The sequence below is a fragment of the Panthera onca genome, chromosome A2 (assembly GCF_046562875.1).
Source record: "Panthera onca isolate mPanOnc1 chromosome A2, mPanOnc1 haplotype 2, whole genome shotgun sequence".
Lineage (NCBI taxonomy): Eukaryota > Metazoa > Chordata > Mammalia > Carnivora > Felidae > Panthera > Panthera onca.
The window spans coordinates 15607234-15621781 of NC_138340.1; the positions used below are offsets into that span (position 1 = coordinate 15607234).

The 14548-nt window shown below is 46.7% G+C and overlaps 1 protein-coding gene and 1 non-coding gene across 2 annotated transcripts in view; one reads left to right on the forward strand and one right to left on the reverse strand.

Moving 5' to 3' along the window:
* Positions 1 to 2297: 2297 nt before the first annotated feature.
* Positions 2298 to 2370, reverse strand: TRNAR-ACG (transfer RNA arginine (anticodon ACG)). The gene has a single exon. It is a non-coding gene; the product is annotated as a tRNA-Arg (tRNA).
* Positions 2371 to 2673: 303 nt separating this feature from the next.
* SACM1L (SAC1 like phosphatidylinositide phosphatase) overlaps positions 2674 to 14548 on the forward strand; it is a 58170-nt gene continuing 46295 nt past the window's right edge. Inside the window, exon 1 of the mRNA XM_078443157.2 lies at positions 2674 to 2809. Coding sequence (XP_078299283.1) covers positions 2778 to 2809 — 32 coding nt within the window. The 5' untranslated portion in view covers positions 2674 to 2777. The remainder of the gene's footprint in view (positions 2810 to 14548) is intronic.

Genomic DNA, 14548 nt, shown 5'->3' on the forward strand with positions numbered 1-14548 from the left:
CCGACCTTTGTGTCTGTGTTCTGTGGTGAACAGAACTTCCAACGATGACGTGTTTAGAGTCCAGGGAGGAGGTCTCTGCAGGGCGATGGCTGTTCCTTCTTTTCGTGGAGCCTTAAGAGGTAGGCTGCCGGGGGGCGCCTGGGTGGCGCAGTCGGTTAAGCGTCCGACTTCAGCCGGGTCACGATCTCGCGGTCCGTGAGTTCGAGCCCCGTGTCAGGCTCTGGGCTGATGGCTCGGAGCCTGGAGCCTGGAGCCTATTTCCGATTCTGTGTCTCCCTCTCTCTCTGCCCCTCCCCCGTTCATGCTCTGTCTCTCTCTGTTCCAAAAATAAATAAAAAAGGTTGAATAAAAAAAAAAAAAAAAAAAGAGGTAGGCTGCCGATAGGCTCACAGCTGGCGAGAGGAAGCCTCATCAGGATTAGAGACGAGATCTGATGCTAACTAGCAAGGGAGAAAGGCTGGGGTGCATACGTGATCGCCATTTCATGCCCAGATAGGGAATGACCCTGAGTCCACGCACGTGGTAGCCCTCTGGTGCATAGTAAGCTCAAGGCCAGGATGGCTTTGGGGTCAAGAGCCCAGACTCAAGTTCTAACTCAGGCTCTACCACTTAATTGCTCAATGACCTTAAGCAAAGTTTGTTCCCGCACACGTAAAAATGGGGATCACGACGGAACTTGCCTTATAGGCTTGTTGTAGGATTGATCGAATTAGTCCAAGAGTTTAGAGCTCTTAGTTGCTAATAAGGGTGAGAGGCTTTAGGACTTAGTTGATCTTTCCATTGGGAAGAGCAAAAAATAAATTACAAATGGGTTAAATGGAAAAAACAATACAAACATAAAAAGTTGAAAAGACCACATATATAATAAAAAAACCATGAAGTAAAATATTGGTAAATTCGAATATACAATAGTGGATTTACAGTACTTTAGGTTCAAAAACAGTATAAGGAAAAGGTAAATGATAAACTGGAAGTTTGCAATGTGTTTGAGAGGGAAAGAATATCCTTCATATATTAAAAAGTCTAAAAAAACTGAATGCATACATCAAGAGAAAATAGATATATCAAGTAATACATGTAAAAGGAAGTTCTGTTTTTTTCTTACAAAGATTGCAAAGAAACCATAGTGAAATCTGTAATATTTAGTGTTGGTTAGCAAGCAAGAAAACTTGCTGTTAATGGAAGTGTGTTGGTTTAATTTTTTTGGAGGCAATTTGAAAATACGTTCCAAGTATCATTCCACATCCAGAAACTTAGAAGACATATGAGAAATAACACAGCATTATCTCTAAAAAGCGTTAAGGTGATAACCCAAATTCCCAACCAGAGGGTAATGCTTAAAATTATCTAGTTCTTGGATGGGACAGCTTCCAAGTGTATTTAATGACCTTAAACCTCAGAAAGCTAAGGGGCCCAAACGGGAACACAAAGACATACCTAGTACACGCTCAAATTTGGAAAAATACATGGGTAGGTATATCCATATTAAAAAGCATGGAAAAAAAAAACATCTAAAAGGAAAAAATCATATTAACAGTAATCTTGGGATGGGAATTATTTTTTATCACAAAATAGTTTTCTGTATTTCACAACTTTTCTGTAACTTCTTCAAAAGGGGGAAAAAAAGTGATATTGGAGAGCTTTCATTGATCGATGTCCTATGCCTTGGCCAGTCCACTGGTTCGGGTCCGCTTTCCTCCACAGAGATTTCCAGACCTCAGGTCTTCGAGGCAGGCATAATAATGCACTCTGCTAGGTCACCTGGGGCCATCTCACTGTAAAAACACGCCTGCCTCGGGGCTTCCCGGGGGAATCTGATGGCAGGTGGCCTGTGCACGGGGACCGCTGCGTGGGCAGCGCGCTGCGGCCCGCGCGCAACCGCACTACAAGCGTCCCGTCCCCGCGGCGTGTGAGCGCCGGAGCCCAAGCGGGCGCGTTTCCCACGTCACTTCGGGGCTCTCCGCCCCGGGGAGAGAGGCCAGAACCGTGCCTCGAATGCGCTTTGGTGTCATCAGGTGGCTAACCTCTTGCCACAGCGCGCCCCCCACTCCAAGCTGCCACCTTCCCAGGTGTATCTTCCTTTATGTACCCCTTTTCCAGGGGCTCCTGCATCATCAATGGGAAGCCGTGCACTTTACGAACCACCTCGACCCCTGGTTCCCAACACAGCTGAAAAGATGACGTTTCGGGCAAAGTGGCGGTAAAAGTCAAGATATTTACCCTCACACTCTAGCCAGGGACCTCTCTAGGGACACCCCGTAACTTGATCAAGCCCAGAAGGGGCAAAAAGTGCACCTCGAGCCAGCCAGGAGTCGAACCTAGAATCTTCTGATCCGTAGTCAGACGCGTTATCCATTGCGCCACTGGCCCTGTAGCAGCCCAACCCTCCCTGTGATGTAGATCACCCTTTGCGCAGCTTCCACAGGTTCCCCAGCACTGGCGCAGCATTTCCGCCCCCGGGGACGCGGCGCCCGCCCACGGCTCTCACCGCTCCTCCTTTCCCCAGCAAGCGCCCTCCGCCAATCCACAGCCGCAACGTCACGGCGCTCCCCGGCGCGCTCCAATCCGCGCGCAGTACAGCTTCTCTAGCGGGCGCGGGCGTGCGCACAAGTTTGTCCGCGGCCGCCTCCCGTCCGCTCGGGTCGAATGGGGCGGGGAAAGGGGTGGGGCGAGCCGGGCGCTGCGGCCGCGGAGCTGGGTGAACTGTAGCGCGGTGGAAGAGGCGGCGGCGCGGGGCGGAGCGGGCGGAAAGAGGAAGAAGGAGCTAGTGGTGCACGATGGCGGCGACGACCTACGAGCGGCTGAAGCTGTGAGTCCCGCGGACCGAAGGGGCCTGAGGGGTGGCGGGCGGGGCGGCAGGTGCGGGCCGCCGCCTCGGGCAGGGCTCCGGAGTCCCGGGGCTGCGGGCCGGGTGTGGGAGCCCCTGGCACCCCTCGCCTTCCCTGCCCGGCGCGGCCCGTCCTGGAGCTTGTAGCTTGCGGCCGCCCGAAGGCCCCGCTGGAGTCGCCACAGGCCCGGGAGCCCGAGGATGACAGTCTCGCCGGCCTTTCTTCGCCCCGCTCGGCCTCAGCGCCCACGGCGGGAGGGCGAAGCTGCAGACCGGCTTCCAGCGAGCCCGGGTCGGCGTTGTGATGCGACAAGCTCGGGCCGTGCTGCACCCCACCCACTTTGTGTGTTGGAGAGGTGGCGGCTAAATTTATCTTTATCGCTTAGTAGAGGAAGAGAGAAGTTTTTTGTGTTGTTGTTGTTTTTTTCTTGTTTAATGGACCCATGACCGCACGTTAGAGTCCACACGCAAATGGACAAACCTTTAACTGGGCATCAAAGCCCGCCTGACCAGCCTTCAGGACGCAGGAAAAAAGAACCGTCAAATACTCTTGAGATCCTAAAGGGTTTACCTGGTTTCAGCTATTGTGCAACTCAAGCACGAAGCAGGTTAAGTTCGTGTTGACAGCCAAAGGCTGTTCTCGAGAATTTTGGCAGTGCAGGTGGACTTTTCCATAAAGCCAAGTTCTTGAGGCTTTGAGAAATAGGCTCTGGTTGTTAAGGTTGTAAATTGAGTGTTTGTAGGTTCTTTTGGCTTGTCCTGGATAAATAAAAAACACACATTTCCCTTAGCGTTACCGTGAGCTCTTTGGTTCTTTTGCGTCTGAATAAGTTTTCTTCTACTTTGTGCTTCATGCTTTCCCTCTAGAATGAAAGTCCACTTGCCCTAGTGTGAGAATGTCCTTGGCCTCAGAAGCTAATGCCATTTGGGGGAAGCTTACCTATCCCTAAATGAGTTAAAATACCTTGGGACTTAGGCAGAGGTATCACATTTCCTTTGGAGGGATAGGAGGACATCCAAATGTGGTTTGGGCACTTCCTCTGCTCCCTGGAACCTCAAACTCACATAACTTTCTGGAAGGTTCAATTTAAAGTTAGGCATGCAAAAGTGGGAGTGAGGTCATCTACTCGACATGAGGTATTTTGCAGAAAAGGTGATTCCTTTCTCCTCAGCCCGCTCCCTTTGCCCCTTTTGTGTACTGTAATTCTCTTTGGAAACCTCAGCTGCACACTTCCCTCCACATTCTCCTTGTCAGGTTTCCTTATTCTCTCCCAGTTCCCCCTTTGCAAGGTGATCACCTTGTTGGTGAATGAATCCAGCGAAATGTCTGAAATGTCTTTGACTCCGGTACTGGCTGGGCGGGTGTCACGTGTTCTCGGCTGGCTAACTGGGCTATTGTTGACTATCTGAAAGTCACCAAAGGGTTTAATATGATCCTACGGCAGGTCTCAAATGCGTTCAAGCAATAGGGAGCCTTGGCTTGTTGCAGCTCAGGGTTAGGTCAGGGAATGCAGTTGAGTTTGTGGCAAAGATTGAATGGGATGGAGAACTGGAGGACTCTGATGATTGCCTATGTGTTGTCAAGGAGGCACTAAAGTCACCAGTATGATCTTTAAAAAAAAAAAAAAAAAAAAAAAAAAAAGGCTCTATGTCCATAAAAGAGAAAGGAAATTTGGCCCTGAAGTGGTAGGGATGATGCTTTTGTATTGATTTTTATAGAAGTGGAAACTATGAATTTGAGTGAAAAAGTAAATCTGGGGTTATGTGAAAGTCACTCCTTGATTTGTTGGACCTCAACGTTATACCTCCCTCCCCCCCAACAAAAGTTTTGAGCGCTTGTGTCAATGTGAAGCCACCATTTTTTGTGTGTGTGATTTTTGCATTTCTTACCAAGAAGTTCGTGAGTTGGAGTCTTTGCTCTTAATCCTTCTTTTTGGCCCTTTCTGCTCCAAGGCATGCTGTTTAGGGTTTTTAAATGTGGCCTCTGACCTAAGGGATGGTTTTTTTAGATGCATTTGGGAGTGGCAGTAGTTTCTGACCCATGTAAGAATTAGTAGAACATAATAGTCATTTTTATTTAAAAACTATTTTAATGTTTATTTATTAAAAAAAAATTTTTTTTTTCATGTTCATTTATTTTCGAGACAGAGAGAGACAGAACATGAACGGGGGAGGGGCAGAGAGAGAGGGAGACACAGAATCCGAAGCAGGCTCCAGGCTCTGAGCTGTCAGCACAGAGCCCGACGCGGGGCTCGAACTCACGGACCGCGAGATCGTGACCTGAGCTGAAGTCGGACGCTTAACCGACAGAGCCACCCAGGCGCCCCTAATGTTTATTTATTTTTGAGAGAGTGAGAGAACACAAGCAGGGGAGGGGACAGAAAGAGGGAGGCACAGAATCCAAGGCAGGCTCCAGGCTCCGAGCCGTCAGCACAGAGCCGGACGCAGGGCTTGAACCCATGAACAGTGAGATCATGGCCTGAGCCGAAGTCGCAGGCTTAACCGACTGAGCCACCCAGGCATCCCAGACATAATAGCCATTTTTAAAAGCATACCTATAGATGTTTCAAGAAAGATCCATACAAGAGGTGGTTTGATTATTTATTACAAAGCTAGTGCTAGTGCTCAGTCTGTTACAGTATCGAAGTGCTGGGGATTTTAAAGAATAATTTGTTCTGCAAGTATCTCACCCATTTGCAGTCTGTCTCTGTCCTGCTATGGCGTTCACCTCGCCCTGGTTTTATCCTCTGCTCCCCTGCTTACAGTCCCCAGTTCCATCTTGCCTATAGGGCCGAGCCCACATTTCCTAGTCATCTGGGTCTGGTCTCTTCCCAAGCTGTCCCTTAACCTTATGTCCCCTAATTGCCCAATGCATTTTTCCCCCTTCCACCACACTTGGCCACCCTCGTTTAGCCTCAGGGTTGGGCTTATTTATTTTGATCCTTCTACCCAAATGCCTTCTCCCTCTCTCCCCTCTTTCCATGCTGATCACATCCATGGGCCCATGGTAGAGCTGAGAGACGGCAGACTGTGTTAGTCAGAAGAGACGGAGAATCAGATGCTGACCTTGTTCGCATGCTTTATGTTATGGCCACGTTACTTAATCTCTGGATCAGTTTTTCATCTGTAAAATGAGCACAGAACTACCTCACAGGATTATCATAAAGACTGAAAGAGTGTAAATGTAATTAACAGAGACTCACTTTCTCTAAGAAGGCTTTCCCCGCGTCTTTCCCTTCACGGAGCTCCCATGACAGTCTGCTGTCATGGAGACCGGACGCCAAATGTGCATCTGGTTTGCACCTTCTACCTGTTAGGATTGACAAGCGGTAGATTATTATCTCACGGACGGGAGGGCTGAATGAGTCTGTCGCGCTGTTTGAACCTCTCACTGCCACCTGGAAATGATGAAATCCCTATAGTGCATATTCTTTGTTGCAGATAGGTAGAACATATTAGAAATGCCTTAACGTGGATTCTTGGCTAGTCCTCGGTACCAAGCATAAAGCCTTGTGCAGAGAGACCCTCCTTGAATCACCTGAGTACATGAACTTGGCAGTGTAGAGTGTAGATGTAAGAGTAGACGTACGATGTAAGAGGGAGATATCACCAGCATTCAAAAAGAACCCAGCCTGGGGTAATTTGGGATGTATTCTGTTGAAGTAGCAGCAGCTGAGGTCATTCCATGTATATGATTGTCTTTCCAGTGCCTCTGAAGTCATAGGTTGATGTATATCCTCTGTCATCGTTGGAGATGGAGATCGTTGCCCTTGGCGAGCCATGCCACGGCAGAACTGGCCTTGGAACACAGCAGGCCCAGAGTCCAGAGATCTTTCCATTACACTGCATTATTCAAATTACCTTTTTTTCTTATCAGATTGCTTTCACTTTAGTCCTTGGATGTGCCTGGTATAGAAGCGAGCCACTTAGGTTTGAAAACAGCTGACGTGTCCATTTGGATTTTTAATATAGAAAACAGAATGTTGATATATTCAGAATTTAAAATTCTTTTTTTAAATGTTATTATTTAAAACAAATTTTTTTAATGTTTATTTTTGAGAGAGAGAGAGAGAGTGCAAGCGGGGAAGGGACAAAGAGAGAGAGGGAGGTACAGAATTCAAAGCAGGCTCCAAGTTCTGAAGTGTCAGCATAGAGCCCAACACGGGGCTCAAACCCACAAACTGTGAGATCATGACCTGAGCTGAAGTTGGACACCTAACCGGCTGATCACCCAGGTGCCCCTTTTAATGTTATTTTTGAGAGAGAGAGAGAGAGAGAGAGAGAGCGCGCGCACGCAAGCCAGGGAGGAGCAGAGAGAGAAGGGGGCAGAGGATCTGAAGCAGGCTCCGTGCTGACAGCAGAGAGCCGGATGTGGGGCTTGAACTCTTGAACTGTGAGATCATGACGTGAGCCAAATTCGGGTACCCTTGACCTGAGCCAAATTAGGACCCTTAACCGACTGAGCCACCCAGGCACCCCTAAAATTCTTTTTACACATCCAGGCCATTCTAAATAATCTACCTCGTGACTCCTTTTTCTTTTCAAGTTACTGGTGTGAACATGAGTAACGTCAAACAATGAAAAAAGTGAAATTACGACATGATTACAACAGAAATCCACTCTTGGAAACATTTGAGGCACTCCCTGCCCCCCCGCCCTTTAAGAGGTCAACTGAAACAGGTGTAAGACAGGAAATCCTTTAGAAAGTGAATTCGGCTGCAGCTTGCCTCTGGAGAAACACTGTTGCCTTGGTTAGCAGGTCCCCTTTCTTCTGAAAAGTTGGCCACGGTTGTGAGGTCAGTGGGGCAGATGTGATGCAACCCTGAACAGATACGAACTAAGCTGCGCGGCGAGGAAGACACAGGCGGTCTGCGCAATACAAGGAACCATCAGCATATTCACACATCTTTTTGTAAGGAGGGATGGAGGGAAGGGAAGGTTATAAATTTGGGCACGGGTAAGCGGAGTTTGCATCCAAGGTGTTAGTTGGGTTGGGGTTCAGGCTAGAGTGTCTAAGTTAGTGCTAGGCTGCGTCACATCACTTGCTGCTTGTTTTAACTGCGTGTTCCAGAGCCTCACATCCAGCCTACTGAGTGCAAACTCTCTGAATGTGGGGTCTGGGAATCTGCGTGTTTAACTAGCTGTCCCAGTGGTTCTTACGCACACTACAGGGTATTTGGGGGCCGTGTGAAGCAGAGTGAGAACTGAAGCACACCGGTTGGTGAGTAGAACAGCATTCTTTGGGAGGCTTGGGGCCCTGGAAGATTTTGCTGTAGATCAGAGCTTTGCAGTAGATTAGAGCTTCAGATTAGGCGGCAGTTAGACCTGGGCCTGTGAAGGAGTCCAGTTTGGGGAGATGATGGGTTTTCGGATGTGCAGAAAATAGGAGGGACCTCAAGGTTCTGAGGAAGAAGATGGAACTAAAATGAATTAGTTTCCTGGAAATATCAACTCTTTGGGATCGTGTTGGGCTCCTGGGTTGTCTGGGATGAACCTGGGTTCTAAGAGAGGTCCTGAGCAGGGGCTCAGTGAGGAGGAAACCCCGGGGCCCAAAGGGCAGATGGATGAGGGGTGGTGGGAACACCTTCTGGGTGTATGTGTAGTGGGCTCAGAGGACCGACCCTCTTTACTGTCTGAGTTCTTACTTCTTGCCAGCCAGATCTAGTAAAATGTTACTCCTGTATGCTTGGAACGAGAGATGGGGTAATTTTGATTATGAGGATTTTGATTTCTTTATATAAGATTGTTGAGAATATGTTTTTTTGCTACAGTTTTGTGACATGACAGTTGACGTGCTTCTGCGCAGGTAGAAACGTTATTTTAAATTGTGCTAAAATTTATACGTAGGATTTATCGTCTTAAGCGTTTGTAGGTATACACGGGTCAGTGGCATTCACATCGTTCAACCATTCCAGCCACCCATCTCCAGAACTCTTCATCTCGCAAAGCTAAAACTCTGCTCTCATTAAACAGCTCTCCATTCCTCCTCCCCTGGGCTCTGGCAGCCACCGTTCTACTTTGTATGTGTGTGAGTTTGGCCCCTGTAAGTACGGTGGAATCGTCCAGTGTTTGTGCCTTTGTGACTGGCTTATTTCCACTTGGCATAACGTACTCAGCGTTCCTCCATGTTATAGTATGTGTCAGGATTTCCTTTCTGAGGCTCAACAATACTCCATTTTATGTATCTACTACGTTTTGCTTCCCACTCATCCGTGGATGGACGCTGGGGTTCCTTCCACCTTTTTGGCTGTTACGAATACTACTGCTGGGAGCATGGGTGTGTAAATATCTCTGCGAGACCTTGCTTTCAGTCCCTTTGACTGCATACCCAGCAGTGGAATTGCCGGGTCATAAGATACTTCTCTTTTTAATCTTTCCGAGAGATCGCCGTGCTGTTTTCCCACAGTGGCCGCACCGCTTCATGTTCCCACCAGCAGCACACACTGTTCCAGTTTCTCTACATCCTCACCAACACTTGTTTTGTTTCTCGTACTAGCTATTGTAATGGGTGTGAGGTCAGCAAATGGTAATATTTTGGAAGTGGGCTAATTTTGCCCTCTGGTTGTGACGGGATTCTGAAAAGGTTAGTCGTTGCCTGGAAATGTCACCGTTACGGGGGGAAAGGGGGATGTTTTCAGACACGAGAAAATCATATTGCCAACTCTGAAAAAAAAATATTTTGTGTTTATGTTATAATTAAATCTGTTGCTTTTAAAATTTGGCAAGGGTAGTTTTTAAAAAGCACTCTTAAGAGCTCGTGAATCCCAGTTGGCTATAAGATTAAATGCATTTCTATTAAGTATAATAGAATTGCCTTCGTTGAGTTCAGCTTGTAGTCCTCTGAATTTTCTTTTTTATCTCATATGTGGGCAGCAATCTATGAAAGCAAAACAGTCAGCCAAATGAAAGTAGTCAAAAGAGGAAGTAATTATTATTTATAAAGTATTCTGCTTTTTCGATGTATCTTCCAGAATACGTATCATCTTACTAGAGAGCAGAACTCAGGGTGGAAAGAACCGAGGTAGTTGTCTTGTTCAGTTAGAGTTTTTGGTTCATGCCTGTGGGATTCGGACCACCTCACCGGACAGCGCATATCGGACCAGAGCAATTTTGAGCGTATGGTATTACTGTGAACTTCAGACATCTCATACCATCCGCATAGTTAATGACCAGATAACCTTCTTGGATGGAGTCTTCTTGCCTCGACTTGCAAAATCTAGTTCGTAGAAAAAGTGACGTGAGAGAGTTTAATGAAATGAGAGACTTCACAGCAATTGAGGGCCATTCTTTTGGCTGTAGAGAGAGGACCGTCTCCCAGATTTTCGGTTATCATGGAGTCTTCTGTCTCGGCGTCCATATATTTATTAGGTTGAGAACTCAGTGTAGCCTGTCGACTGGTTAATTTGGAAAAGCTCCGGGCGAGATGGTCAGCGGCGACTCTTTGTGGACTTTCTGATCCGAGAGCCACCGCTTTTGCTCCCCCTTGTCCTCCCGTTAGTGATACTGTGCCCTCCAATCCACTTAACGTTTGACCTGTCAAGATCTTTCCTTAGCTAGGAGAAAGGAAAACAGTTTTTCAAATCCTTTTTACTTCCCCCCCCCCCCCCCCCGAGCCAAAGAAAACATGAGTTAAGCACCATAGAAAAAACCCCAACCTGATGTAGGTATTTGCTGACTAATTACGTTATATTCTCTAAGAATACCGAGGGAGCTTCTGCTGTCTTCTTGTGCGAAATACCACGGGGAACGGACAAGCAGAGTCCTTGTCTGCAGAGACTTGGTGGTCTGTTTGGTGGAATTCTAAAAGGAAAAATGATAATGAAACCGTGCACGTCAGCAGAAATTGCCCACCGGATGCTTTACTCCAGTGTTTCTGGTGGTTAGTGCTGGAGAGCCGCAGTTAATTTCACTCGCTTTTGAAATGAAACCCCTGGAGCATAAAACTTACCAAATACAATTTACTGGGTAAAGCTCAGATACTTCGGGTCAGTGTCAAGGCCAGTGAGAGAAGGGCGGGAAGAGGCAAAGAAGAGGAAGACAGCAGAGGAACGTGTAGACGTCTCTGAGTTGAGACGACACCCGCTGGGATCCTCGGTGGGGTTCTGAGTCCCCACACGTCCTTACTCTTGGAAATGCCCACCAGCTGGCGGTCACTGTTCATACCTACATCGCTGCAGTTCGTAAGCCGTTCTCGAGAACGTTGTCCGAGCAGGCTGGTGGCAGCACCGGCGGCTTGGATTCTGGCAGCATCCTCTGAGAGGCAAGATCCAGCAACGGTCCGAGCACCATTGGGCCAAAACTCTCTGTCTTGATCCACATAACTCTTATTTTTGTTTTTGCTGTTTTAACACATTTTTAAACTTAAATTTTTATTTTAATATAATACCTGTCTATGGCTCAAAAGTAAACAGTACACAGAGCTTATAATAAAAAAGAGAGCACCCTTCTGTACTTCTAATTCCCACTGTCCCAGAGACCTCGACTTTCAACGTTTTCATCTCTCTCTTTTGGTATTTTACTCCGCATTTTGTTTTTCAAGATTTTATTTTGGGGATGGGGAGAGGCAGAGGGCAAGAGAGAACCTCAGGCAGGTTCCATGTCCAGTGGGGAGCCTGGTGTGGGGCTCGATCTCCAAACCCCAAGATCATGACCTGAGCCAGTCAAGAGTCAGACACTTAACCGATGGAGCCACCCAGGCATCCCACATGACTTTTTTTTTTTTTTTTAACGTGCCTGTTGCTAATTAATCTTCACTCCCTGTGACAGCAATAAGATTCCTCTCAAACACGCTGGGTAACTATGAACTCAGTTTCTTCCCTGAGATTTACCTCTGGGAGCCCAGTACCCTGTGCTGTAATCTGTGGACTAGTTTTTCTTTAGGCCTGTTGCATAGCTGTTGTTCTGGACAATACCTTTGTTCAGAGAACTTCTTCTGCTTCTTTCCTGTTTTGGATTCTCAGTCTAACTCATTCCATTTTGGTGAAACAAACTTTCCCTTCTTTCTAAGAGTGAATGAAAGGAATCTTTTGAGATGTTGCACATCAGAATGTTTTCCTTCTATCCTCATGCTTATTCGACAGTGTGGGTGACTATAGAATTCTCAGTCAGAAATTATTATCCTGTAGAATTTTATTTTATTTTTTTAATGTTTATTTGTTTATGAGGGAGAGACAAAGTTGTGAACAGGGTAGGGGCACAGAGAGGAAGACACGGAATCCAAAGCAGGCTCCAGGCTCCGAGCTGTCAGCACAGAGCCCGACGCGGGGCTCGAACCCACGAACCGTGAGATCGTGACCTGAGCCGAAGTCGGACGTTTAACCGACTGAGCCACCCAGGCGCCCCCTTTTTTTTTTAATTTTTTTTTTAATGTTTATTTATTTATGAGAGAGAGACAAAGTGTGAGCAGGGTAGGGGCAGAGAGAGAGGACAGAATCTGAAGCAGGCTCCAGGCTCTGAGCCGTCAGCACAGAGCCCATATCCTGTAGAATTTTAAAGACCTGCTGTTGAATAGTCCAGTGAGTGTGCTGTTGCTGGATAATCCAGTATTGTGGCTGTTGAATATTTCCATGCTTCTTTCTCTTAATTTTTTTTTTTTCCTGGTAACTTTTGGATTGTCTCTATGGTGTTTAGAAGTTTGATGCTTACTGTGCCTTTGTGTGTGTGTGTGTGTGTGTGTGTGTTTTTCCGTTTGGGGTTTATTTTTTTTTTTCTTTGAAATATTTTCTTGCTTTTTTTTCTTTTGGAATTCTTGCTGTGAATGTATGTTGGATATCCTGGATCAGGCTCCTCTTTCTCTCTTTCCCCTTCCCTCCCCCCCCTCCTCCCTCCCCCTTCCTCCCTCACCCCTTTCTTCCTTCCTGTGCTTTCCTGTTTTATTGCTCTTATCTTTTTATTCTGTTCTCATGGAGAGTTCTTCAGTTTTATCTTCCAGCCTTTCTGCTGAATACTCAAATTATTATTTCTGCTCTCAGTCCAAGAATATGTTCTTGCTTTTTTTATTTTTGGATATCAGTTTATTTGGGCTTTTCTTTCCTTTTTTTTTTGTTTTTTTAATGTTTATTTATTTATTTTGAGAGAAAGAGCACGAACAGGGGAGGGGCAGAGAGAGGGAGAGAGAGCTCCAAACTGTCGGTGCAGAACCCGACGCAGGGCTCCAACTCATGAGCCGTGCGTTCATGAACTGAGCCCAAATCAAGAGTCAGATGCTTAACTGACTGAGCCACCCAGGTGCCCCTGTTCTCCCTTTCTGAACATGCTTTTTTTTGGTCCCTCTGTCATGAATGCGATGTCTTCTTTCTGAGGCTCTTGCGTATAAACGTGTTTTGAAGTTACAGTCTGTTCCCGGCGTAGTTTGTTTATCCAGTGTTCCTTTTCTGTTTGTTTTGGACTCTGTCTTATGTGATGGAAGCTTTTCCTAGTATCTGATGATCCTTGGTTGTCATTTCATGTTGAAGAAGGAAATTGATTGGAGGGTCTGCTTGTGGGTCAGGACATTTCAACTGGTGGCCTTCGCTGTAGAGGGATTGCACAGGAACTCAACTCTTTGATGAAGCCACAGGTCGCAGCTGCCGGTCTGTGCTTTCGGGACAAGTTGATTTAGAGGTGGTGTCAAAGCTCCTGTGGGGGCTCAGGGAGAGGGGTGATGCGAACTGGTCCACCGGCTCTCTGGGAGTCTGACAGAGGAAGAGGGTTGGATGATGTTCCCAGTCTGTGGGTGGACCCTGTCCACGTCTCCTGGTTTCATCTGGCTGTCTCACCCTGGTCCTCAGCTCTGCTGATGAGTGGAGGCCAGAGAGCATCTTCCGTTAACTGTTCTAAGCATTCAGTCCCAGGGTCGGCGAGGGCAGGCGCCTGCTGTAGGCTCTCGGCCCATAGGTGATTGGACTCTGCTGATTGGTGAGTCAGGCCATTTCCAAGCACTGTCTGTCTTCCAGACCTGCATTCGAATGGCTCGTGTCTGCCCCACGGCCTGCACCCACCTGTTGGTACCCCTTAGACTCCGTGTTCTCGAAGAATATCTGGGCTTTTTTTAATGGAGGGTTTTCACTCTTGGAAATTCATTTCACTGTACTTCAGTTAAAATTTTAATTTGTTGATCTCATTTCAGATGTGTCTGTCTAGACTGGAAATGTTATATGTGATATTTTTCATATTCTTATAAAAATTGTCAAGTAGCAAGGTGTAACCAGCACTTCATGCTATCTTAAAGCCAACGTTGTCTTTTGTACTAAGAGCTTTTTTCTTGTTATAGACTCATATCTACAAATAAGAAAGACATTCATAATTTTCATTCTCATTCTGTATTCTGGAATATTTGATAAATCAGAGGTCTGTTTTATGTGGTCTTCATATTTGGGGGTATATATTTAGTAGGACGTACTTTGATTCCAGCATCTACCTATCAAAGCTAAATTGTTCAGATGGGGTACATGTGGCAAAGATATCAGTACCTTCCGTTGTATTATGTCTTTAAAGTGTGAATTGAATACCTTTTCTGGGCCTGTGTCACCATCCTGTCAAGAAAGTTTGCAACTTTTCTCCCTTCTCTCTTAAAGGATGTTTTTGTTAATAGTAAAAAGTTGTCGTCTCTGTGAGTCAGCCCTTTTATTCTTTGCAGAGGTACTTCGCAAATGCCCGCTTAATTCTCGCTGTTCTGTGAGGTAGTGAGGGTCAGCGTTTGCGTCCCCAGGCTGGATGAAGGGTTGATGTCGCGGGGCAGCG